The sequence below is a fragment of the Ursus americanus genome, chromosome 3, assembly GCF_024610735.1.
Source record: "Ursus americanus isolate L20-20 chromosome 3, mUrsAme1.1.p, whole genome shotgun sequence".
Classification (NCBI taxonomy): Eukaryota; Metazoa; Chordata; class Mammalia; order Carnivora; family Ursidae; genus Ursus; species Ursus americanus.
In genome coordinates this window covers 32,118,551-32,144,595 of record NC_142129.1, presented here as the reverse complement: position 1 = coordinate 32,144,595, position 26,045 = coordinate 32,118,551, and the positions used below count along the sequence as shown (strand labels likewise).

Genomic DNA, 26,045 nt, shown 5'->3' with positions numbered 1-26,045 from the left:
AAATACTTTCATCTCAGCAGATTGAAAACAGAGGTTCTAAAGAAAGCATTAGGGAATTACTCTATGTTGAGACTATTCAGAGAATAAGCTTTTTGCTGATAGTGTTTTGCAGAGTCAGCATGTAGTTATAAGTAAAATTTCGTAAACTGTGTTCATGCCCAAGGCCTTACAAGCTACTCAGCTATCATCACAGTTCCTTTCAAGTGGTCACTGGATACTCTGTCTTTTTGTTAGGCTATTTTTCATTTATGTTTAAGGAATGGGCATAAATAAGAGGGATTTGAGATGCCAGGAGGACCGGTGAGTAAAATCTGTTTTCAGGCCATCAGCGTCAGGCTTTGAGCGTCACACAGTCCAAACTTCCCAAACAGTGCTTTTCAGTCAAGTGTATAGCTCTGAGTTTTGTTGCCACAGGCACAACAGCTTCTGAGACAGATCTACTACAAAATTAGGCTGCATTCAAGAAAGAAGATTTGAAATGCAGTCAGTCCCTAGTGACAGACTGTAAGCCTAGTCTAGCTCCCTTCCCTGGGCTGGTTCTTAAGGGAAAGATCAAGGATACCAAGGCAAATGTTGAAGAGCATCCTTTTGTAAAAGATGGGCAAATGAATCACATCACTGCCTCAAAGAGGAAAATGACTATCAGCACTGATACCATAAGCTATGGCTTCAGGCTGGTAAGCGTGAGTCACTGAGAAATGATGGCCCTTTATAGCTTTGCACTGGGTGCCCTGCTGACTTGGAAAGGAAGAGGTAGGTAGATCTGTCAAGTGAACTAGGCCTTTGAAGTTAACAATTGACTGACTGTCATATACATGCAATGAGCAGGAGTTCTAACAATAGATGTTATTTCAATAAAGACTATATGCATGAGAAACTTCTATTGTCTCTGATGATGGAAGACATTTAATGAATGCATATATCTGTAATTCACATAGTTGGCACATGAACAAACCCTCAAAATTTATACTGGCTTTAGTAATCCTTATTGCCTAGTTATCATAATTTACCAAGGTAACATCCCTCCCCAGCCAGCCATTACCATCACATAAACTGCTGTGTTTGACTCCAGGGCACTAGCCACAGAAGGGCTCTCTGACAGACCTTCTGGGGTAATCCAATCCAAAAGTTGCAAATAACATCTGGTGTTTGGCTCTGTAGCATAAGATGAATTTTTCTGGGTGTAGTTGAGTCTGTGTTGCCTGCCCCTCCCCCTGCCCCAAATTACTAAGGTCATGTAGTATTTCCCGATTGAATCATTGAACTCCCAGGTGGCACATCTTTTTGAAGTTTGGTATATCAATCCTTGTTATTTCTTCGGGGAAGTTTTTGCCTTTGGTTGAAAGAAGACCTTGGATTGGCTTTTTAAAGGTGGAACAAAGAGACCTTACACTGTCTGAAACCAAAAAAACAAAACAAAACAAAAAAAACCCCCAAAATTCTAAGGACAGAATTCTACATTTCTGTTGTTTTCTTTGTATCATACCATGTACAGAAGTAAACTGAGAAATTTTATTGAAGAAAGCCACATGGAGGACAGCATCTCATAATGAGACAGTAATATCATCACATCTCATCCGTAAATAGGTTAGGAAGGAGAAACGGGCTGCATTTCTGTTTGTTTGGTCAGTCAGTTTATGGCTCCGAAAGTGTCTGTCAAGGCCAAATGTGTTGGATTAATATAAACTTCCAGTATATCAATGTGTTGCCTGACCGAGAAAAGGTACTTGATACTCCATAATCTTACATGATTACAGAGAGTAATTAGGTTAGTTTCTTTTCAAATTAATTCAGCAAGGATCCATCAAACCCTTATATTGAAAATATTAACTTTTAGGTGGATTCAGATTCGGAGATGAATATGATCTATTCTGTGCTGCCAGGAATCTTTCAGTCTGGTACAGAAAGATGTAAGAAAACAATAACAACAAAAAAACTAAACCAAAAAGTCAAAACCACCCACAGTAAATTGAGGTGGGCGGAATCAGTGCTCTGTGAATCTGTTTGAAACATGCTGAAGCGATGCAGAGAAAGAAACCCTCTGAGAGCAAGCCCTGTGTTTTCTTCTCGGACACTCCTGTGCGAGGGTAGACATTCCTAGCAGCTGTAGTGAATGAATGAGTTTTTAGACAGAGATGCACTATGACATAGTGTCCTCATTTGTGAGGTGCTCTGGGACTTATTTATGCTGGCTGCTACCCTTGAAAACATTGTTTTGGAATTATAGATATGAAATTGAACTTCAATTGACCTAGCTCATGCATAGGAACAGTAATGATCCTTTTAAAATTATATCTTGATTGTTATTATTGTAGATGAACAAAAGGAAATTAGGTCAAAAAGATTATCACCAAAAAAACTGTTCTATCTAAAGTTTTGCCCCATGGGTTTTCTGAGACACATCAAATTGACAGTTTTGCTCCAAATTACATAAATTTCCTCCAAGATTATTACATTGAATTTCAACTTTGCTATTATGAGCATTTATGACTTTTGAAAACTTACGAGTCATTCTCCCTGAGATGACCTTTTCCTTCAGTGGCCTCATTCCCATAAAGGGTCCTAGGGAGCCAGAAGAGGTGTGGTTTGCCTTCCTTGTTTTTGGCCCCAAACCCTTCTACTTCCCTTCAACCTTGTCAGCTTGTACTCAAACAGACATCTGGATTTAGAGCACCGTACGGTTTCATCCATTTTGCTGAAAGGCCATAAGCAACGATATGCAGTACACAAGTGCGGTACACCTGTTGAGAAATAACAAGTTTCTGACTCTCTCTTAGTACATCCATCAATCCTGACACTTTTGGCTTCCAGAAGCTAAATTAGATGTAAGTGTTTGCATATCAAAGGGAGCTAATATCAAGTGATTTGAGATGTTAGTACATTAACTTAAGATTTCATTCCGCAAACACAGGACCATGTTTTAGACATTGTTTTGGTTCCAGGGTACAAAGTGACGAAGAAATATAGCTTTTACTCCTAGCACACACCACATAGGTAGGAGAGGGAAGTAAGAAAACAATTGCTGTAAAGACTACAATAGAATTGAACCCAAATGGAAGGGACACTTTACCCAGGGGGAAGTGAGAGAAGCCTTCCTGGTGGAGGTGGCATCTGAGTTGAGCTAGACAGTGAACATACTAGAGACAGAGCATGTGGAAAGGTTCAGGAGCAGGATTGACCCAGCCCATGTGGAATACTCCATGTATCCTACAAAGCAGAAGGATGGTGAAGGGCTGCAGCAAAGGGCTGGAGATGCGTTGGGTGAGTTGGGTAGGGACCATACCTCACAGAGCTTTGGATCTATTTCCACAGGCCATGGAGAGGCTGTGAGGCAATCTCAGCGGGGATGGGCTCCAGTCTGACCTCGAAGTGGAGAGAGTGGCACAGTAGATTCATACTCTGTTCTTTTTTGACCTGAGGTGGTTGAGGGATGAACACGGTGTGGAAGCACTAGGACATCAGGGAGTGGGGTACCGCTGAAGAGCGCCAGGGAGGTGGTTTCACACTGCAAAGCAGCAGAATTCTATCCATCAGGGAGATGTTTGATAGGTTTTCAACCAAAAAGTATAAAAGAGTTTGGTTTTTCTTCTTTAAACGACAAATGGGAATCCCAGTGCAGAAGCTTTTTTATTTCCTGGGTTACCAAAACTTCCTATGTTAAGCTCTAACCACTTAATTTCTTTTGCTTTCTGATGATCTCTTAACTACAGGAAATTGAGGTCTATGTAGACCTAGCACAAACCTTAGATAATCTGTCAGGGGAGTGTGACACAGTTAGAGCCTGCCAGAACTCACAGAGCCCATCAACACCTACCTACTTCTGCTGAGTCATATAATGACATGGGGGAAAAAATGTAGAATGTGGGGAGCAGGTGGAGTTTCCACCTCGTCTTTAAAGACTGTGAATTTAGAGACAGTGCGGTACAGGATGTGAATGCCTGTGTATGCAGATCTACAAGTCTTCTTTGCTAAAAGCTAAGTACCTGATAAACTCTTTTTAAAAAAGATTTTATTTATTTATTTATTTGACAGAGAGAGGGCACTGGCAGGGGGAGTGTCAGGGAGAGGGAGAAGCAGGCCCTCCGCTGAGCAGAGAGCCTGATGCCAGGCTCTGTCCCAGGACCCCGAGGTCATGAGCTGAGCCGAAGGCAGATGCTTAACTGACTGAGCCACCCAGGCGCCTCGCGTCTGATCAGTTCTTGCGTTGCTGACAGTTCAGTTGCTACTGAGGTAGGCAAAGCCTGAGAGTAATTAATAATGCTGAATTTAATGGTTACCGAAATGAAGAACCTTAAGATCATACTGTCTTATAGCTCATTGTGCTAAAAGAAGGGAACATTAGTGGTAAACAGATTTCCTGAATCTAAAAACAAATAAATGACAACAAAAAGCCAAAAGCTATACCCTTTTTTAAGTCAGAGGAAAGATAAATATAAACCTCTAACTCGAGATTCAGTGAACAACTTTGTGCTGACACCATTTGGCATAGAAGACACAGATTTTTAAGTGGAAATGGTTCAAAAAAGATGGGAGATGACATTATAATTATTCCCAATGGAAAAAAAATGTAAAGGAAACACAAATTATTAAAGTGTATGAAAGGTCAGAGTGACAAGTCATTAAATAAGTATGTACAAGTGGGGTAGAAACCTGCAAGCAGGTGGTTAGGGTTGCTCAAGTCCAGAGGAAGCTAAAGTCTCAAGACTTCCCTTGTGAAGTTGTTTTCCAAGCAAACTGATGAAGAAAGTATAAGAGAATGACAATAAAGAAAACAGAAGCAAGCATCACCTTGGCAGTACGGGATGGTGACAGGGACCGGGCATTGCAAGACCAATTCTGTCACTAATTAGTTAGGCGGCTCTGAAGCGTATCATTTAGCTTCTCTGATCTTGTATTTTTTCATCTGTAAAACAAAAGATTTTTGACCTTCACAGTTGTGTGCTGTTGTCCAAATCTTTGATCAATTTTGTAGAACTCCTATTTGGAGAAGATAGTAATGTGTTAATAAGTGGACAAAAATATACCTTTATTAATTCCTATTTACTACTTGTCCTCAATACTTTTGATTCTTTTTTTGCTTTTTAGAATTTCAACAAGTAAGTCAATCACAATACAATTCTAATGATTGTGTGGCTTACTAACATTTAGGAAAGAAAGAGGTGGGGGCGCCTGGGTGGCTCAGTCGTTAAGCGTCTGTTAAGCGTCTGCCTTCGGCTCAGGGCGTGATCCCGGCCTTCTGGGATTGAGCCCCACGTCAGGCTCCTCCGCTGGGAGCCTGCTTCTTCCTCTCCCACTCCCCCTGCTTGTGTTACCTCTCTCGCTGGCTGTCTCTCTCTCTGTCAAATAAACAAATAAAATCTTAAAAAAAAAAAAGAGGTGATTGGAGATCCAACATGGATTTAGTAAGGAAGTTGTGCTAAATAAAAACAGATGAGATAGTGGATGTGAAAATATTTGTAGTCTGTACAGTAGTCTTTAAATGTTTCTTACTAATTTAAATGGCCATTTTTCTTGATATTTCTGAATTAGAGGAATGCCACAGACGTATGTATATATTTAATTAAAATATTTGGTAATGTTTTGAATGCTACCTTTTTAGGTGATGTGAAATAATGTAGTCATAATACCAGTTGTATCATTGCTATATGGTGTGATTTAATGGTATAAGTGGTGTATATAATAGCTATTATAACCATTAATAAATGGTATAATTTAATGGTTTAAATGGTATATATAATACCTATAATTACCGTTAATAAATGGTTGCACATACATCATTGCAGACCATTGCAAATTTAGGGTGATCTCTAGAATAGCATTCCTGGATCCTCTCCTTTGTATTGCCATGGTCAGTATTTTTATAAATCAGACCTTATAGACAACGTAGCACAATTCAAAATCATGTGCTCATATTTGTTTTAACTATGTGATATTGGCATATTTTTCAAACATTATATGCCTCACTTTCCCCTTCTATATAAGGAGGGCACGTTGTGTGATGAGCACTAGGTGTTATATGCAACTAATGAATCATTGAACACTAAACCAAAAGCTAATGATGTACTATATGTTGGCTTATTGAATTTAAATAAAAGGAAATAAAATAAAATAGGGCTAACAGTAAGTCCTATCTCAGAGGGTTGCTCTGAGGATTAAGTAGAATAATGTGTATAAGTGATTAACACTAGTGCGTGGCAAGCTTAATAAGCCCTTGATAAATGTTAACAGTAATTTCGATGATGATAATGATCATTTGGTGAGACGGTATGCTTATGAATTGTATGGAACAAAGCTGTGGGTGGTAGCTTGAGTCAGAATGATGACTAATAGCCTGGAATGATATTCTGAAACCATTAAGATGTAATGGTTTAGATTTCATTTTGAGATTTAAAATTTAATGGCATCAAATATGAAATTCTGCTTATAGGTTCATAAATTTTCATGGCTTAAGTAAAAGAGAAAAGACCTGGCTTTGGCTGAAATCAATCTGAATAGAACCTCGGGGGTTTTGTTGATCACACAGTCATAGGAACAAATAAGGACTTCCAGCTGCTCAACACCAGGGCCATCCTAGCTGTTCTTCAGAGAGGTGTCATGGCTATAGTTCGTCAGACTGCATTTCCCCTGAGCTCTGTACTGGTCAGGTTTCAGGGATTTAGAAGATTATTTCCACTTCTGATTCTCATATTTTGAAATCATTCATGGCTTCATAACAAAAATAAACAAAAAAGTTCTGAAGAATATATCAGTGGAGGAATTAGAAGTATTTATTCTGGAAAAGATTAGGTTTAGAGGAGATATTATAACGATTTTAATATTTGAAATGCTGACGAGAAATAATCAGGTTCTGTTTTGTTATGGAAGGCAAAACTAGTAAGTAATTTTTAGATAAGGATTCATAGAGAGAAGAGGGGGCAGAATGATAAAGGCAACTGAAATATTATGGAAGTTAGATTGAAGTAAGAGAAGACACCTTCAGGTAGCACAGGATTATAGGTTTGCGTTTTTAAAATCTTTTATTTGTGGTATAAATTACATATAGTAACATGCACAAATCTGAAGTGTAGAGTGAGATGAGTTTTCTCTTTTATATACACATGTGTTATCACCCCCCAGGATCCTAGAACGTCCCATTATTTCAGAAGGTTGCCTCATGCCCCCTTCTGGCCAATAACTGCCTTCTAACCCAGAAGTAACCATTTTCTGACCTTTATCATCATATATTAGTTTTGCAAACATCCTACAACCACTTTGGAGCACTGTTTACCAGTTTAAACATGTATCTATTTTCTTTCTTTCTTTTTTTTTTTTTTTAGAGATTTTATTTATTTATTTGACAGAGAGAGACAGCCAGCGAGAGAGGGAACACAAGTTGGGGGAGTGGGAGAGGAAGAAGCAGGCTCCTAGCAGAGAAGCCCGATGTGGGGCTCGATCCCAGAACGCTGGGATCACGCCCTGAGCCGAAGGCAGACACTTAACGACTGTGCCACCCAGACGCCCCATGTATCTATTTTCTGACTCAGCAATTTCATTTCCCATTACATATCTAAGAGAATGGTCACAACAGCTTTATTCATAATACCCAAAACTGGGAAACAACCCAAATAGCCATTAGCAAGAGAACAAACATATTGTGGTATATCCACACAATGAAATACTACTCAGCAATAAAAAACAATAAAGGACTGATGCTACAGCAGGGGACGAATCTCAGAAACATCATGCTGAGTGAAAGAAGCCATACATGGAAGAGTACTCTGTGATTCCAGTTACATGAAGTTCAAGATTGTAGATTTTAATGAAAGACTTTCTTGACAATTTGACTTTGAGTACCTAAGACAGTTGGAGAAAGTTCTTTCCCTTTCAGAAAAGGACCTGTATGAAACAAAAGATGGCCAAGAAGTAGAAGAAAATTTAAACTAAAGCCAGGAGTTCAGCTTTGCTTAAGTGAGAAACATTTATTTAGCATTCCTTGGTTTTGGAATTATGTGATATCTCATTATTTCCTTTCTTTTTATTTCCTTCTTGTATTTGAATTCTTTGGTTGGTTGTTTGGATTTGTTTTATTTTTCCTGAAGTTGCTTTTTATTTTTTCCCCTTATTCTTTTATAACAACAAATATCTGTGTCATTATCTAAGAATATTTATTCTCTTAATCATACTATATACTGCGTGGTATCTACTTTCTTTTTTAAACTGTTCTTCCTGGGGCACTCTGACCTCCAGCTCAGATATGGTCCAGTTGATCTTTAGGCAAGTTTCACAGCTGTTTTTATAATGAGTTCTCTGAACATATTCCTTTGCTAAGAACATTATTTTTTTATAGCTAACATTTTTCTCATTCTTGGGAGAATTCTTAATTAAAAAATTTTTAATTCCAGTATAGTTAACATACTGTGTTATATTAGTTTCAGTTGTACAGTATAGTGATTCAACAATTTTGTACATTATTCAGTGCTCATCATGGTAACTGTACTCTTAATCTCCTTCACCTATTTTATCCATTCCCCCACCTACCACCCTGTGGTAACCATCAGCTTGTTCTCTATAGTTAAGAGTCTGTTTTTTGGTTTGTCTCTTTTTTTCCTTTGTTTGTTTTTTAAATTCCACATGAGTGAAACTATATGATATTTATCTTTCTCTGACTTATTTCACTTAGCATTAGCCTCTCTAGATCCATCCATGTTGTTGCAAATGTCAAGATTTCATTCTTTTTTATGGCTGACTAATATTCCATTGTATATATATACCACATCCTCTTTATCCACATATGAGTGGACACGGGTTGGTTCCATAATTTGGCTGTTGCAAATTAGTACTGCAATAAACATAGGTGTGCATCTATCTTTTCAAATTAGTGTTTTCATATTCTTTGGGTAAATACTCAGTAGTGGATTTACTGAATCATATGGTAATTCTATTTTTAATTTTTTGAGGAATCTCCATATAGTTTTTCACAGTGGCTGCATCATTTTGCATTCCCACCAACAATGCACGAAGGTTCCTTTTTCTCCACATCCTCACCAACACTTGTTTCTTGTGTTTTTGATTTTAGCCATTGTGACAGACGTGGTTTGCATTTCCCTGATGATTAGAATGTTGAGCATCCTTTCATGTGTCTGTTGGCTATCTGGATGTTTAATTTAGAGAAATGTCTCTTCATGTGTTCTGCCGATTTTTTGATTGGATTATTTGTTTTTTTGTGTGTGTTGTATAGGTTCTTTATGCATTTTAGATATTAACCCTTTAAGTGATATGTCATTTGCAAATATCTCCCATTCAGGAAGTTGTCTTTGAGTTTTGTTGATTTTTTCCTTTGCTGTACAGAAGCTTTTTTATTTTGATGTAGTCCCAATAGTTTATTTTTGCTTTTTGTTTCCTTTGCCTGAGGAGGCATATCTAGAAGAGTGTTGCTATGGCCAATGTCCGAGAAATTACTGCCTGTGCTCTCTATTAGGATTTTTATGGTTTCAGGTCTCACATATAAGTCCTTAACCCATTTTGAGGTTTTTTTTGTGTGTGTGTGTGTATGGTGTAAGAAAGTGGTCCATTTTCATTCTTTTGCATGTGGCTGTCTAGTTTTCCCTACACCATTTGTTGAAGAGACTTTCTGGATTCTAATTCTTAGAATGACTTTTTGGTAATAATGGTAGTTACATGGCACTTACAAAACGCAAGGGCTGCATAGTTAGAGCATGTTCATACAAAATTGGACTTAGAATGATTTTGAAGTTTCTTCCTCAAAATAAAATTTCTGAATAAATTAAAAGCAATATTGGAAAGCAGCTGATATTTTTGTTTTTTCCTGCTGAAAACTTCTGACACTACTTGTTTTCCTCACTACTGTTAGCCACTCTGTTTCCCTTACCATTTTATCCATTTCCCTAGTGGTAAAAGCATAAAATCATGGCATGCAGACAAAACTACAGAAACAGAGAACAGATTGGTGGTCACCAGGGGACAGGTATGGGTGGGAAGGGTACAAATAAAGGGGTAACACAGGAGAGTTCCTTTGGAACAGTTGTGGGTTTTTTTATTGGAAGATTTTATTGATTCGAGAGGGGGAGAGAGAGAGCATGAGCAGAAAGAGGATCAGAGGGAGAGGGAAGGGAAAGAATCTCAAACAGACTCTCTGCACTGAGCATAGAACCTGACGCATGGCTCCATCCCAGACCCTGAGATCACGGCCTGAGCCAAAATCAAGAGTCAGATGCTCAACTGACTGAGCCACCCAGGTGTCCCAGAACAGTTGTGTATTTTGATGGTGGTGGTGGTTGGGTGAATCTAGTCATGGGATAAAATTGCATAGAACTAAACACACACATCCACATGAAGGCATGTAAAAAAAAAAAAAAGGTGAAAACTGAACAAGGTCTGTAATTTCCTTAATAGTACTTTACCAATGTTGGTTTCTTGTTGTTGTTTTTTTTTTTTAAGATTTTATTTATTTATTTGACAGAGATAGAGATAGCCAGCGAGAGAGGGAACACAAGCAGGGGGAGTGGGAGAGGAAGAAGCAGGCTCATAGCGGAAGAGCCTGATGTGGGGCTCGATCCCATAACGCTAGGATCACGCCCTGAGCCAAAGGCAGACGCTTAACCGCTGTGCCACCCAGGCGCCCCGGTTTCTTGGTTTTTGATGTAAGATGTCAGCATTGGGGGAAGCTGAGGGAAGCATTCACAGAACTGTATACTATTTTCACATCTTTCTGTGAGCCTATAATTATTTCAAAATAATAAGTTTCAAACTTATAATAGGCAACAACAACCAAGTCAAAGTATTTTTTTTTAAAGAAATGAACGAGGTAGTGCTCATGAGCAAGCGGCTCATAATAACGAGTTTTCCCCTAAAAGTAGTGTGTATGGTATTTCTTAAAAGTGAACCAAAACATGCAGTTCTTGCCTCTGATTTAAGTGTTAGGCAGTTAAAAAAAATATATGTTAGGCAGTTACTAGATTAAAATGTGATTAGTGAGTGCACACTGCAAAAGGAACACACTAACTTTCATAAGGGTATGTGGGTAGAGGCAGGAGATCTCTGGTCTGACTTCATTTCATGTACGTTCTACCTTTGTCTGTCTATGCTGTCTCTGTCTGGTTCCACCAGTGTATTTGCTCATGAACTTGCTTCAAACACTTTGTAACAGAATTCTTCTATATAGCATCATTGTTATCTTTTAAAAATTCACTTATTACATGTACATCACAGGAAGCTTTGGAATTACAGATAAACAAAGAAATTACCTCTAATCCCACCACTCAAAAATAAATACTGTTGATATTTTGTATATATAATTCCAGTCTTGTTATCTCTGTACATATATAACTGCTTTTTAAAAAATATATGAGGGGCGCCTGGGTGGCACAGCAGTTAAGCGTCTGCCTTTGGCTCAGGGCATGATCCCGGTGTTCTGGGATCGAGCCCCACATCAGGCTCTTCTGCTATGAGCCTGCTTCTTCCTCTCCCACTCCCCCTGCTTGTGTTCCCTCTCTCCTGGCTGTCTCTATCTCTGTCAAATAAATAAATAAAATCTTTAAAAAAAATATATGAAATCATAATTTTGTAAACCTGTCTTACCTATTGATGTAGGTTCAGAAATGCACCATGTTCCCAGATCATTGAATACTTTCCACCCACATGATTTAAGGACTACATAGAATTGTACCCTGTGGATGTATAGCACCTTTACTAACCTCCTGTGATTGGACATTTAGACTGTTTCCAGTTCCACCATTAGATATAATGTTGTCATCAACATCCTTAAGGCTAAATCTTCATACACAGTTGTTATTTCTCTTAGGAAAAAGTCTCAGAAGTGGGATTGCTGGGGTAGGCAAAATATCAATGCTTTTGATTTTTATTGTCAAATATAAGCATCATTTAAAAAATATGTTGTAAACGAAAACCTTATTTGAACATAAGAAGTTTTACCCATAGGAAAACTTAGGATCAATTTCTTTAAAGTGATTCATCACTTTGTAGAGACAACTGCTATTACCAAATAGATAAATTGTTTTGACAGAATTAAAAGAAAAACATTGAAACTATCTAAATAAACAAGTTATGCAAGAATTTTTTTTTTGCTATTTTTTATTTTTGTTAAACGATGAGAGCAAAATAATTTACTTGAGTAAAAAGAAAACAAATGGAATCAACATGCCACTAGTGGGGAATGGAGTATTTACATTTCTCCCTCTTCCCATTTGATATTGATTAAAGTATACTTTTGGTTATTTATTTTTTAAGCATTATGACTGTGTACATATGCCACCATCTTTACATACAGTGAGGGAGTAGGGGTAAAAAATTTTTATGGGAAAAATGCACTATAGTAGTTGCAATGTTGCAGAATTCTGTTGCAATTTTCCAGTTGTGAATGCCCTGTTCATGGGCATGAGGGGGCCTGGTTCTGGATTAAAGATCATCTTTGATTGGACATCTGTGGTATTTTGCTGGAACACCTCAGTTGTATGTTTTTCTGCATTTCCAACTGAGTGAATATGTCACTTTGCTTGTTCAGGTAACCATCAAAACACAGTCTGATCTTTCTCGTTGAGAAGCCAAATCCTTAACAACAGGTTTTCTTTAATTTATCAAGTGATCCTCCGTCTTGTATGTTGCCACCTCTGGATAGTTATGTGTATTGTCTTCAGCCTCAACTCCTTTCTTGGACTTTTCATTGGTCCCTACTTCATGGAAAGCTGCTAGGTTGACACAGAAGGAACACAGATCACACACCAAGAAGAGTGGAAATAAGCCTTAGACACTTTTTAAATAAAAAGTCTGAACTTTAAAAGATGATCTGAACTTTTAAGTAGAACGGTATTATCTGCCGTTTTTTTATTACCTTCCAATAACAATCAATGAGTGGACCCTAGTAAACAAGATATTTGATTCTTGGATTAATTTCCCACACTGGGAAGCAATTAGATGTTTAGATGCTGGAAAAGCAACAAGACAAATCCATGAGTATTTGACATTCTTTTTTTCTTCTTCTTAGTCATAAGCACATCATTTTACACTGCGTATGGTGGTGAAATTTTGTTTGAATATAATATGTGCGATCAGGGTTACAAAGAACTTTTTCCCTTTCAGTTAGTTCTGTGTTGGTTTTTTCTATGATTATTTGTTTTTTTATCAATGGCATTGAAATTTCCCTCAAAGAGAAATTTTCTTGCTGGGATTCAGGTGATAAATACTTATTACTAGCTTAGAGATTGTTTTTCTTTTATGAACTCATTTTCTTCTGTGGTTGTCTGTTGGCTGGTTATGAGACTTTCCTTTTCATTCTTACTGTAATGTAATTCTTTTTTTTTTAAGTTTTTATTTAAATTCCTGTTAGTTAACATACAGTGTTATATTAGTTTCAGGTGTACAATATAGGGATTCAGCACTTCCATACAACACCCGGCACTCATCACAAGTGCCCTCCTTCGTCCCTATCACCTATTTCCCCATCTCCGCACCAGCCTCCCCTCTAGTAACCATCAGCTGGTTCTCCATAGTTTAGAATCTGTTTCTTGGTGTGTCTCTATTACTTTTGCTCCTTTGTTTTGTTTCTTAAATTTCACCATAATGTAATTCTTTTGAAGTTGAAAATAGCCCTGTGAAGAAACTGGCAGAGCATTCCAGGTGGTAAGAGTTTCCCCAACCTAGAGTGGATTTTGCTGCACTGGGAATGTCGTATTTTTACCTGGTCTGAATTAAGATGGCATTTCTCTGTCATAGTATATTTGGTTCAGTGTTAAAAGAAATACTATCCAGTAAGAAAATAGGGTTATAATTTAAGCACAAATTTTTCTCTGAAAGGGACTTCCGTCTTTGAGTTTATCTATTCTCAATTGTATCCTGTACTTCTATTTCCCTTTAAACTAATTACCTGAATCTGTTACCCACTCCCACCTCTCCATGTGAAATTTTCTGTACAAACTGAGAGGAACTGTTTCTCGGAGAAACAAATTAGGCTTCATACAAAAGGGGGTTTCTCTTCAGTTTGAATGAACAAAAATTGTATGGATTTCTAAAGATTTTACATATATATCCTTATATATAAAGATTTCTCATATGTTATATATGTATAATAAGTGTGTTACCTTTTTAACAAAAAAACTGAATATGAACTTCTTGAAATTTAATGCAAAGGAAATCTGGTTTAAATCTGACCATTAAAAAAATAATTTATTTAGGTGTGTTTTTTAAAAAAGATCCAGGTACTGGTTTTTTTTCACATTAGTATTTCATACGCCTGTTGAGAATTTTTTATAAATGACATAGAGGTCCTATCTGCCTTTTATGATATCAAGGGCATTCCTTTAATATTTAAATTTATATATTTTTTTAGCTATTCTCTGCTTAATTAAGCTCAGTATATGAAAATCCATGTCTTAAATAGAAGATGATTGCCCAAGAGTCAGTCTGGTGGATTTTAAATATGAATTATTCATAAAAATATGAATTACCCTTAGTTTCACATACCACCCCGATACATAAGAAACAGCTGTGTATTGTATGTATTAAAAATTCTTAATTTATGCTTTATTAGACTTATATAATTAAAATGCTAGTGGATTAAAAATAATTGCTCTTTATTTCTGCAGACTTACAAGAGTTTCTACTTTCTTTTTCTTTAACAGATATAAGCTTACCAAAGTCGGCAACAATATGCTATACAGCTGCCTTGCTCAAAGCAAGAGCTGTCTCTGACAAGTAAGTGAATAATGACTTGTGTGGTACTAAATGTCTGACCCGACTTAAGGAGATGTGTTGCCTCTGAGGGCTTTCTCTGGAAGTTTCTCTTAGTCTTTGAGACCCCTGCTTATGAGCATGCATTTTCTAAAACCTGCTGATCTTTTCTTTCACTACTAGGAGGAGGGAATATATATCCCCAGGTATTGTAAGGGTGTATGGGTCCCTAAAGAGGGATTTATGTGAAATTCCATACCTCTGAGGTGACTTTTTTTTTTTTTTTTTTTTTTTGCCAGACAGTAGATACCGAAAGGCCTGCTTGGGACTTACACAAAATGCCTTCCTTTTATTCATTTTTTGCGTATTCCTCTTCCTTCAGCAGTCCAAGACCGGGTAGTAGTCCTAACAAACATGTGAGATGGCAGAGGGGTTGATCATCTCCCATTCTTTGACTCTTCAGTTCCCAACTAACCCCCCACCCATGGTCCGTTTGCTTTGAGTTGTCATCTCAGTGGGACATTTGCCCATTTTATTCAGGCAGGTGACTTTGGCATAGAGAATTTCCATAAACATCCGAGATGACTGGCAGGTGAAAGAGAACAGTTGGCTTAACTGTTCTTGAGTTCACAAACGCTTACGTTTCCCCGATACAATCCCTCTGAAGCACTGAAAAGCAGATAACAGGAAAAGAAAACAGCCTCTGCTATGTCAGACAGGTTTGCTGTTAAGTGTGTGTGCACTTCAAGACCGAAGTAATTTTCTTTCATTCTTTTTTATCCTGTAGATCGCCAGTACCTACTGCAACATCTTTTCTCCCTACACAGCGACTCCAGCTTGGGAGGGCAGGGCCAGGGTTGTCACAGCTTCCCCTGTGGTGTCTGCCTGCCAAGCACAGCTCTGGAGTTAGCCCTGGGTGTGAGGTGAGAAAGAGATTGCATGGTCTGGTTTTTTTTCATTCACTTGGGCAGGTGTCTCGCCCGCAGTTTGGGCACGCACACCCCCTGCCGGAACGGCCCCAAGCAGGCTGGCCTGCGCCGGAAGCTGCATTGCAGCACTGACATTGGGTTGGGAGCCTCCTTTAAAATTCTCCCCAGTTCTGTTTTTAACCAAGTACGCTCTTCTGTTACCTAGTTTTCTCTTTTTCCTACACTGTCTGCCCTCGTCAGTCCTCCCCCGTCCCCTGACCTAAGCAGGTACCTCATAGAAAATTTAGATTAGCTATTTAGACAGAGAGACTTGACAGCTGAATTTAATTCCTGCCAAGATTAGATGCAAGCACGCTTTCTGCTTCTGCTGGGGTTTTTGTTGGCCTCGGTCTGAGGGGTCACTCAGAGGTTCCATGTAGTGGAGGTTTGGAGAGCTCATGCCATTGGCTCGCTGTGGTTTTATGGGCCCTTGACGTGTAGACGCCTTTCCGGGTTGATGCCCAAGCAGTGGTCCCAACTGGATGGTGTTTGTCTTTCTGCTTTTCAGATTCTCTCCCGAGGCTGCATCTCGGCGGGGGCTGAGCACAGCAGAGATGAATGCAGTGGAGGCCATTCACAGAGCTGTGGAATTCAATCCTCACGTGCCAAAAGTGAGTCTGTGGAATCCCCACAGGAACTCGTTATGATAGCAGAGAAAGTGTTCAGTGACCACAATGTCATGTCTCGAATACACCCAGTATAAAAAAATGAATTGCAGCCAGTGAACCTTGAGGCCCTGTATAGTCCATGCTTATCAGCTTCATTTTTAAGGAAAAGCTACATTCAAGAGGCTTTGGGCCGATTTGGGGGCTTTATATAATTAGGGTAAATTGATAGACCTGGCGTAGGCAGGTCAGGCCAGGAAGCCTGAAGTTGGCAAAATATGGAGATACCAAGAGTGTTGATGCATTTGATAGGAATTTCACTCCAGTTACAGTTTTACTTAGATCCAACTCAGGAAATGAACCTAGTTTTGAATATAAATGGTAAAAAAAAAAAAATGCTGATTAATGTGATGTTCTGTGTCTCTATAAATAAATGATAATCAGTATTGGCAAGAAAATAGGAAGGAGAACCTCAAAGTATGAAGTAGTATTTTTCTTTTGACTTGTGAGTGCCATTTTTAGGAGGTATATGTAATAGAAAATGTTTGTCTGAATCTTTAACCACATGACTGACCAATTTATAAATACCCAGTATTTCCCATATTTTTTTTCCTGAATTTGATTTTAAAAGGGAGTCAAATCACGATAGAGGATATTTCTGTAATCTTTTATTTAGGAGATGGATGTGTGTTTATGATTTACCTATATTTGAGTACCTGCTATGTGATAGGCACATTGCTGAGTGCTATTTTCAGTTTCTCAATGTTATAAAGCACATTTTGACCTCTGGGAAACTATTCATACCACAGGCATAGTTTTCTTTCAAATTTCTGAGGAAGACTTTCACTGGTGAAAAATGACAAAGGAAGGCTATTTTGTTTTCTTGCAGTACTGTAGCAAAAGGATGGTGTATGTGTTCATGTATGTGTGTATGTGAGGATTTGTAGAGTTACCTACTTTATTTTGCTGATATTTACAGTGACAAAGATAGGTTACCTAACCTTTCTGAGCTTTGACTCAGATCATGCTCGTTTTCTCTGAAAAATGGTGCACACTGCCACAGTGAAGGATATATTTATCAACTCTAGTTCCGGTGGATAATGACCAACATAGTACTTGGAGACTTAGGTATCTTATATAGGGTGGTATGAAATATATCTCTTTATTTAATATCTTTTCGGTTAAGTAAAAATGTTCAAATTTAATTAAAATTTAAAGCTAATCATGAAACTATCATCCTGAATTACAGTTAACTTAGGTCACCAATTAATATTTATTGAGTGCTATATTCAATACAGAGATAGTCTATGAGCATAAATAAGCTCTTCTAGAAGTAGCATTGAGCAGTAGAGTCCTAGATTCTGAGACAAAAACTTGGGTTCAACTTCTGGCTCTGTCATTTATTAGCTATGGGAGCTTGGAGCTAAGCATCTCTGAGCTCAAGGTTTCCCCTCATTTTTCAAATGAAGATAAAAATATAAACCTTACCTTTTGTGGTAAAGACCAAGTGGGATAATATAGTCAAGGTTCTTTGAAAAACTTGATTATCATATGTTCATAAAGTATTAAAATTATTGATATTGGACTTGTTGGTGGCCCCTCAAGTCTGGAAGCTGGGTCCTAACTCTTCCTGCTATACCAGAGCTTTGTAATCTTAGTGCACGAGATGGGAAATGGGTACTTGTTGGTTAGATATTTTAGTTGAAGCTGTAGTGTAATTCTATGATAAGGGTCTTAAATGGTTGATTGAGCCTCTAGGAGAGTATTAAAAGCCCTAAGAAACAGTTTAAGGCTACCTTGGAAGAATTTGACTCAGTCAGCTAGCCCTCTGTCTGCAAAATAGAATTCTTTTTAAAAGTGGGAACATTTGAAATACTTGATTTCACTCTACTCTTTTATTGTTAACTGGAGAAAAGATGGGGTACATAGGTAAACCAAATCTCTACCACTTTGCTTGGTTGGTGACTGTGCTGAGGGGAAACTTGTTTCCAGATCGTCTTCAACTATTGACATTTCCATGGGGAAAAGTCCCTGTGAGTCACTGTTCAGAATTATATCCAGAATTAACCACAAACCTCTGGTACCTGTATACTATTTGCGGGCTGTTGTAAACATCCTTTATACATGATCTATTTATTGGACTGCTTGTTAATACTTTAGTAAACACACACACACACACACACACACACACACACTCACACACACACTGGTTTCTTTTCAGGCAGAAGGTAGCCTTAATTCTAATGAGACATCAATGAAAGATATAAACTCTTAGGTTCTTGGTGTAAGGAGAGACCTTAGAGATCATCTAGGGCACCTTCCCATCCTCAGCTTGAATCTCTCCTCATAATGATATTATGATGATTATTTTTAATATTGGTTTTTCTTGCATGTTTACTGTGTGCCAAGCACAGTGCTAAGTGAACTACATATGCCTTCTCATTTATTTTGCATGACAACACTGTCGGTGTATCAAACTCTTACCCCTGCTACACAGATGAGGGTGCAGCAGGTTTGGAGAGGTTAAGTGACCTGCTCATGGTCCCACAGCTAGTAAACGACAGAGCCTGAACTGGTTCTGGGTTCTCTAACCCTTCCACATCACCCTCCACAGTCCCCCACCATCCCACCAAGCTGCAGACCAGCCTAGACTTGAAACCTTCAAATGATGGCGGGCACGTGACTTCCCAAGGCACTCGTGGACAATTCATATTTCTTCAAGATATTCTTCTATCTTAAATACTTCCATAGCTTCTTTTTCTCTATCACAGGAAGTCATCAGTGGTCTACCACAGGAATTCTCAGCAACTATATGCTGTTTTACCCAATTATAGTCTGTTAGAAGGAGAAAAAATACCAAATAGAATAGCTGAGAACTGTCTTCCATGAGTGTCCAGCTTAGGTCTATTTGGTATTCTATTAAGCAGAGGTACATGGTTAATATTTCAACATCCAATGAAAAATATCAGTTATTTACTCCAGGAGGGTTGCTCTTAGGAACACTCTTCACCTGTAAATGTATGGAGTAGGGAGTCTCTCTCCTAAACACACCTCAGGACAAGGAAGTAAATAAAAATAGTAAAAAGCTGTGGGTCTGTATTCTGAAGGGAGCCTCTTAGGTAGTTGGGTATATCTAAAACACAAGGATTTCTGAAGCTTTAGATTGCAGCAGATTATAAGGAGGAAGCAGCCCATAGGCTCGTTATTATAAGCCGAATTGTGTGACTGCCCTCCTGAGGAAATGCAGCTCTGTCCCCAACCTTACAAAGGAATATATAAACTCCTTGAATGGTTCTTCAGGATCCTTTATAATCTGACCCAATTTGTTTTTCATTTTTTTCTATCTACTTCTAACAGTCTGTTCATTGTTCCAGAAACATTCTCTTCCTCTTGCCTTTTTGCTTCCTCTGAGGATAACCTACTCATCCTTTACCCCCAGCACTAAAAGTCACCACCAGGAAACCTGTTCCTTCCTCCTCCCAGAATCAGTCTCTCCCCTCTGTGGTCTCTCACTACAGTGCATTGATTGTGGAATTACTGTTTTCCCCATTTTGAGGATGACTAGTGGTGGTTTTAGGATCTTAATGATGCTGGTGATTTTTAAAAACTGGGTACACGCACGGTTCAAAAAGATGAAATCTCTAAACCATTAGAGGATATTTTCCCATTTAATGGTATTAAAATCAGAGCTTTGAATTTGAAGGGAATATTCTTCATCTTTTAAAGAAAATTTCACTTATGATGCTGGACAAGTGGAGGGCCATGCTCATCTCTGTTCTATACCTTCATCTATATATTGTTATAGTTTATTGGATTTTTAGTTTTAGCTTTTTCTTCTGCTTTCCCTACAAATATGCTTCCCCACCCACCCTGCTCTGTTTTCTTTCCTTTGCAGCAAAGGAGCTTTTTATTTTGATGTAGTCCCACTTGTTTATTTTGCTTTTGATGTCCTGTCCAAGAAATCATTAGCAAAGTCAAGATTTACATGGGAGGATGGTGCTTTTCTGTCAGTGATTCATCACTCTGCACAGATCTGAATTTTCACTAATGCTACATACTCTTAGAATGCTGTATTTACACTATAAGTCTTTCCCTGTGACAAGACCCCTTTCTGGTTTAGAGGATATTTCATTAACTCCTTCAGGGTGCTAAAGATAAATTTCATTTTCCAACACTTCTCCAAAACAAGACTAACTTATTGGTTTGCTATAAGCAGTAGTAGATTTTTATTTCCCCTCTGTTGTGGTGGTATAAAAATAAATTTCTTTGTATATTAGAAAAAAGTATAAAGAGGGGCGCCTGGGTGGCTCAGTCGTTAAGCGCCTGCCTTCGGCTCAGGGCGTGATCCCGGCGTTCTGGGATCGAGTCCCACATCAGGCTCCTCCGTTATGAGCCTGCTTCTTCCTCTCCCACTCCCCCTGCTTGTGTTCCCTCTCTCGCTGGCTGTCTCTATCTCTGTCAAATAAATAAATAAAATCTTTAAAAAAAAAGTATAAAGAAATTTTTCATAGTCCTGTCATCTAATCCTATTTAAGACTCGTTCTAGCCTTATTTTCCCATGCATTTTTAATACTTAGGAATCATAGTCACACAGCAGATACGTATTTTAAAAAATTAGCATGGGGCTCTAAACATGAACTTTGTGGTTGGCTATTGTAGGTATACTTATTATTTTTGGAGGAGGATCATAGATTTTCATGGTTCTTTGATCTTAAAAAGGCTACCTTCTAACTTAACAGTAAAGTCCAAGTCTTTTAGCCATTTGCCTTCAAACCCTCTAAAATATTGTCAGTAACTTTTCTGGATGATTTACTTCCTTATTTTTATCATAAAAAATACATATCATGAAATCTACCTTCTTAACAAATTTTTAAGTATGAAGCATAGTATTGTTAACTGTATGTGCATTGTTAGAACTTTTTCATCTTGCATGTCTGAAACCCCATACCCATTGAACCAGGACCTCTCCATTTCTCCCTCCTCCTTCCAGCCCTGGTTAACCACTATTCTGCTTTCTGCTTCTATGAATTTGGACACTTTACATACGTCACATTGGTGGAATCATGCAGTATTGTCCTGTACTGGCTTATCTCACCTAGCATAATGTCCTCCAGGTTCATCCATGTCACAGCACAGGACAGGATGCCCTTCTTTAAGGCTGAATAATATTCCATTATGTGTGTCTATCACATTTTCTTTATTCATCTGTTGATGGAAATTTAGGTTGTTTCCACTTTTTGGCTATTGTGAATAATGCTGCAATGAACATCGAGTGCAAAGATCTCTTCAGGATCCTGTTTTCAGTTCTTTTGGATGAATGCCCATAGTGGCATTGCTGGATCATATGGCGGTACTATTTTAATTTTTTGGGGAACCTCCATACTGTTTTCCACAGTGGCTGCACCAGTTTGCATTCCCACCAACAGAGCACTGGGGTTCCAATTTCTCCACTTTATCACTAACACTTGTTATAGTCTTTTTTTTTTTTTTTTTGACAATGGCCTCACACATTCTGACTTATATGAGGTGATATCTCATCGTGGTTTTGATTTATACTTCCTTGATAATTTGTGATGTTGAGCATCTTTTTTTTTTTTTTTTTTTGTGAAGGAGAGAGTGAATGAGGTGGGAGAGGGGAAGAGAGAATCTTAAGCAGGCTCCACGCCTAGTGGAGAGCCTGACGTGAGGGGCTCTATCTCATGACCCTGAGATCATCACATGAGCCAAAATCAAGAGTCAGACGCTTATCTGACTGAGCCACCCAGGAGCCTCTGAGCATTTTTTCATGTACCTGTTGGCCATTTGTATGTCTTCTTTGGGGAAATGGCTGTTCTAAGTCTTTTGCCCATTTATTGTTCAGGTTATTTTGCTTTGTTTTGTTCGTTTGCGATTTTAATTGTAGGAGTTTCCTGTGTATCTTGGATGTTAACCCCTCATCAATTGTATAGTTTGCAAATATTTTCTTCCATAGGTTGCTTTTTCACTCTGTTGATTGTTTCCTATGCTGCACAGAGGCTCTTTATTTTGATATAGTCCCACTTATCTATTTTTACTTCCATTGCCTATGCTTTTGGTGTCCTATCCAAGAAATCGTTGCCAAGACCAATGTTATGAAGCTTCTCCCTATGTTTGTTTCTAGAAGTTTTATAGTTTCATGTCTTACATTTAAATCTTTAATGAATTTTGAGTTGATTTTTGTATATTGTTTAAGATAAAGGTCCAGTTTCATTCTTGTACATGTGGAATCCGGTTTTCCTCACATTGTTTGTTGAAGAGAATGATTTAAATCTTGTGTCTTCTATTATAGACATCAGGTGGTCAACCCTAATAACAAACCTTTTGGGCATGAAGATATTTTGGTCTTTATGTTATTTCCTTAGGATAGATGTACAGAATGAGAATTACTGAGCAATGTGTAGAAGCACTTCGGGGCTCTTAATGTTTATTTCCAAATTGCTTACCAAAAAAGGACTGTAGTAGTTCACCTCCATCAGCAGGTAACTCCTTCTTTACCATTTTCTCACACCTTCACCAGCATTGAGCAGTCTGTTTAAAACAGAAAAAAGAAAGAAGAAAAACAAACAAAATTTATGAATTTATTGGGTACAAATGGAATTCTGTTCTTTAGTCTGCATTTCTTTGCCACTACTAGTAAGGTGGAACATTGTTAGCCATGTGTGTTTATTCTTTTCTGAATTGTCAGGCCCATTATGTAGATTTCCTATTCTTACCGGGAAAACATATTAATGTAATGATAGAGCAAAGGGTAATGACATAAGGTAGGCAGACCTGTGAAGTGTCATTAAAAGGGTCTGTGGGCCAAAGGGAACCATGGGAAGGGGGAGTTGATTAGCTCCCTGCCTGTTTCCTTTTTGATAAAATGGGGATAAAAATAAAGGCTTCATAGGTCTGATGAAAAGTAAATGGAATTACATTGTGTAACTCATCCAGTATATAGTAGGCACTGAACGTATGTTGGGCCTTCGTCATCTTTTCCCTGGTACTTTCAGCTCTATTTCTGCACTTGATGGCTGGGCTACAATAGATACTGCCTGGAAAAATACATTAACAAGTGCTTTTTGAAACATCCTAGTGTGAAGAAGGACAACTAGAGAGTGTAACAGTGGCACTGCATTGCCCCTGACCTTGAGTACCCACAGGGTCACTTTAGGCCTACAGATTTGAGGGGAGGCTCTAGCATGTTCTTTCTACAGCTGTTGCCTTCTGGAATTCCCAGTTTGTACTGTTAAGTCCTTTGCTTGTGGCTGATTAAGAGTTACCCGTTTCCAGCCTCTGTCTCCTATTTTTTTTTTTCTTCTGGAACAGCCATCCCTTCTCTTTGCCACCAAAACAACAACAATGACAAGTAACTAATAATGATTTTTTTAAAGCAATAAACATTTTTTTCCCTCCTAATACAATCTTATATGAAGGCCTTAATGAACAAAGCAAGTAAAAATAGAACTGCTATGATTGAAACTGGGATGAGAAAGCAGGTAGCCCAGCAACCCCAAGGCACCTGTGCACACAGTTTAGAAAAGAACAGAAGCCTATGACCAGTCACTACCACCCCAGAAAAATCCCAAGCACATGAGGTCCCACCCATAGAATTGGAGGCTCCACACCCATTTTGATGAGCAGCAGGGGACCGAGGGAGCCCCAAAGACTTGAGATGCCTGAGTGCTGTAGGTGGGAGACATCGAGGGGAAAAAAATACCAACACCAATGCGCGGAAAGCTTTCATCTTCATTTTGCCTAAAATACCAGCATTAGTAAACCGTGGGCTCTTCCTGCCAGCCCCACAGGGGGGTGCAGTGGGCAGTCCCTGTGTGTGCTTGGGGAAGGGAACTTGCTGTATTGGCATGAGGATCCAGCCTAATAGATACGTAGTTTTTAAATTCTAAGTCTCGGAGTGTGGAAAGTCATGAGAAAATAGAGAGGAAAGAATGAAAAATGTTATGACAGAAATGCATTCTCAATAAAAATTTACATTTTTTTTAAAAAGCTCATCTAATGTTAATCTAAACTCTTATTTCATGGGGATTTTAAGAGGCTTGTGGGGGAAAACATCCTGGTAATTGTACATGCTAATGGAGTATCCACAGGACCTTGTTAGAGTGATGGAAATTCTATTTCATGCAAACACTAATGCAGTCCTCCCTTTATGTCTTGGTAGAGCTGATTGACAGAGTATAAAATTGCTTTTTAATCCAATTTAGGAAACAAAACGTGTAGTGGGTTTTAACATTTAAAAATGCTTGAAGCGTGGAAGCAGAAACTCAAAATACTCTGGCAGATTGTCTGTGATATTGTATATCAATGGTACATTTCAGAAATATTATTTCAATATAAGTTGCTTTGAATTGAGTCATATTTTGTTCCAAAGCTTTTTTGGATTAGAGTAAGGAGAATGTATTGTGGAAATATGACCCAGAGGAAAGTGAGCAGAAACCAGTTTTTAGCCACATTTCTCAGGAATAGACGGTTTCTAAAAGGTCTTTTTCTTTAACAAAAAGCACTATAGCTGCTTCCCCAAGGCCACTGCCATCATGGCCTCCCTATCTCAGTCACCAGATCCTTTGGCCTCTTGTCAAACGCCATCCTATTTCATCTGTCCTTAGCCTTCTGTCCCACTGACCACTTTTTCTACCTCCTGGCCATCTTGGCTCTGTAGTGCCTGCTCTCTGGGTCACTCCTGCATTTCTGGGCACTCTCCTCCTATATCGTTTCCTCCCCTGCCCATCCCTCTGGTTGGATCTCTGGGAGCATCATCACTACCCACCCTTTTCTTGCTTGAAGCTCTCCTGGGAGATCTCCTGTGCTCCCACTGCTTCAGCTTCTGCCTCTCCCTGCACACCCAAATCCCTGTGTCCAGCTTCTCTTCCGGGCTCCAGACCTGCACACCCAGCTGCCTTCAGGCCATCACTCCAAGCACTGCCCTCTGGTGTCTTCTCTTAGCTAACTATCTCACATTATTCTAGTTTTCTAAACTAGAAATTTCACAATCCCCTTTAATGTCTTTTCCTGCCATCAGATCCAGCTGGGCACCAAGTCCTGTGGAAGACTTCCTTGGTTTATTCACCCCCTCACCCGGACCATGGAAGAAGCTATTTAAGACTTTACTAATTTTAGTCTCTTGTCCATTTGACTTATCCATTTCTTTCAAAACCACCAGTGGTACCAACTCACTTCCCAACTGCCTGCTACAGCAGATTTCAAACTGTCTTTCTAGGAGCCATAAGGATTCCTCGGACTTCTCATGGGTCCCTCTCCCAGGGTCTCCCCCCAGCTTTGTTTTACATCAGTTTCACATATTCTGTTTTAAGTTGCTCTTTTTCTTTTGAACATTTTTTCCCCTATCTCAAAGTTTTTTTTTAACCTCAAAGTTTGAAATACCATTTGTGTGACCCTGGTCAATCTACTAACTTCCAAAGCCTTCATTTTTCCATCTGTAAAACAAGAATCCTATTCCCTCACAGAGTTGTTGTAAGGAGTACCTGAGTGAATACTTCACACCTGTTAGTGCTTGGTCAGTGTGGGGACTGCCTTTCATGCTGGTACTTAAACACCTCAAAGCACATTATGCCCTTTGATGCTTTGCTGCCACTGCCCAGCCTTGCAGTGGCTTCTGCCTCCCCTCATCTTTGTAGGTGAACTAATTTAATTAATGAGACTGACTCATACTTTCCTTTTTCTGTGAAACCTTCTCAGAGACAGTACCCCTCATTTGCTTCCTTAGTACTAAGTCAAGTTGACCCTTGAACAAGGCAGGGGTTAAGCGTGCCACACC

The 26,045-nt window shown here is 38.7% G+C and overlaps 1 protein-coding gene across 10 annotated transcripts in view; it reads left to right on the top strand.

Annotated features, from left to right (window-relative positions):
* Positions 1-26,045, top strand: part of ST7 (suppression of tumorigenicity 7) — a 231,257-nt gene that overhangs the window by 178,834 nt on the left and 26,378 nt on the right. For 8 of the 10 annotated variants that reach the window (XM_045792785.2, XM_045792787.2, XM_045792786.2 and 5 more), the window contains 2 exons: positions 14,634-14,706; positions 16,159-16,261. In XM_045792785.2, coding sequence (XP_045648741.1) covers positions 14,634-14,706; positions 16,159-16,261 — 176 coding nt within the window. Of the gene's footprint in view, positions 1-14,633; positions 14,707-15,469; positions 15,606-16,158; positions 16,262-26,045 lie in introns of all 10 variants that reach the window. The other 2 variants (XR_006778648.2, XM_045792784.2) reach the window with 1 other exon arrangement.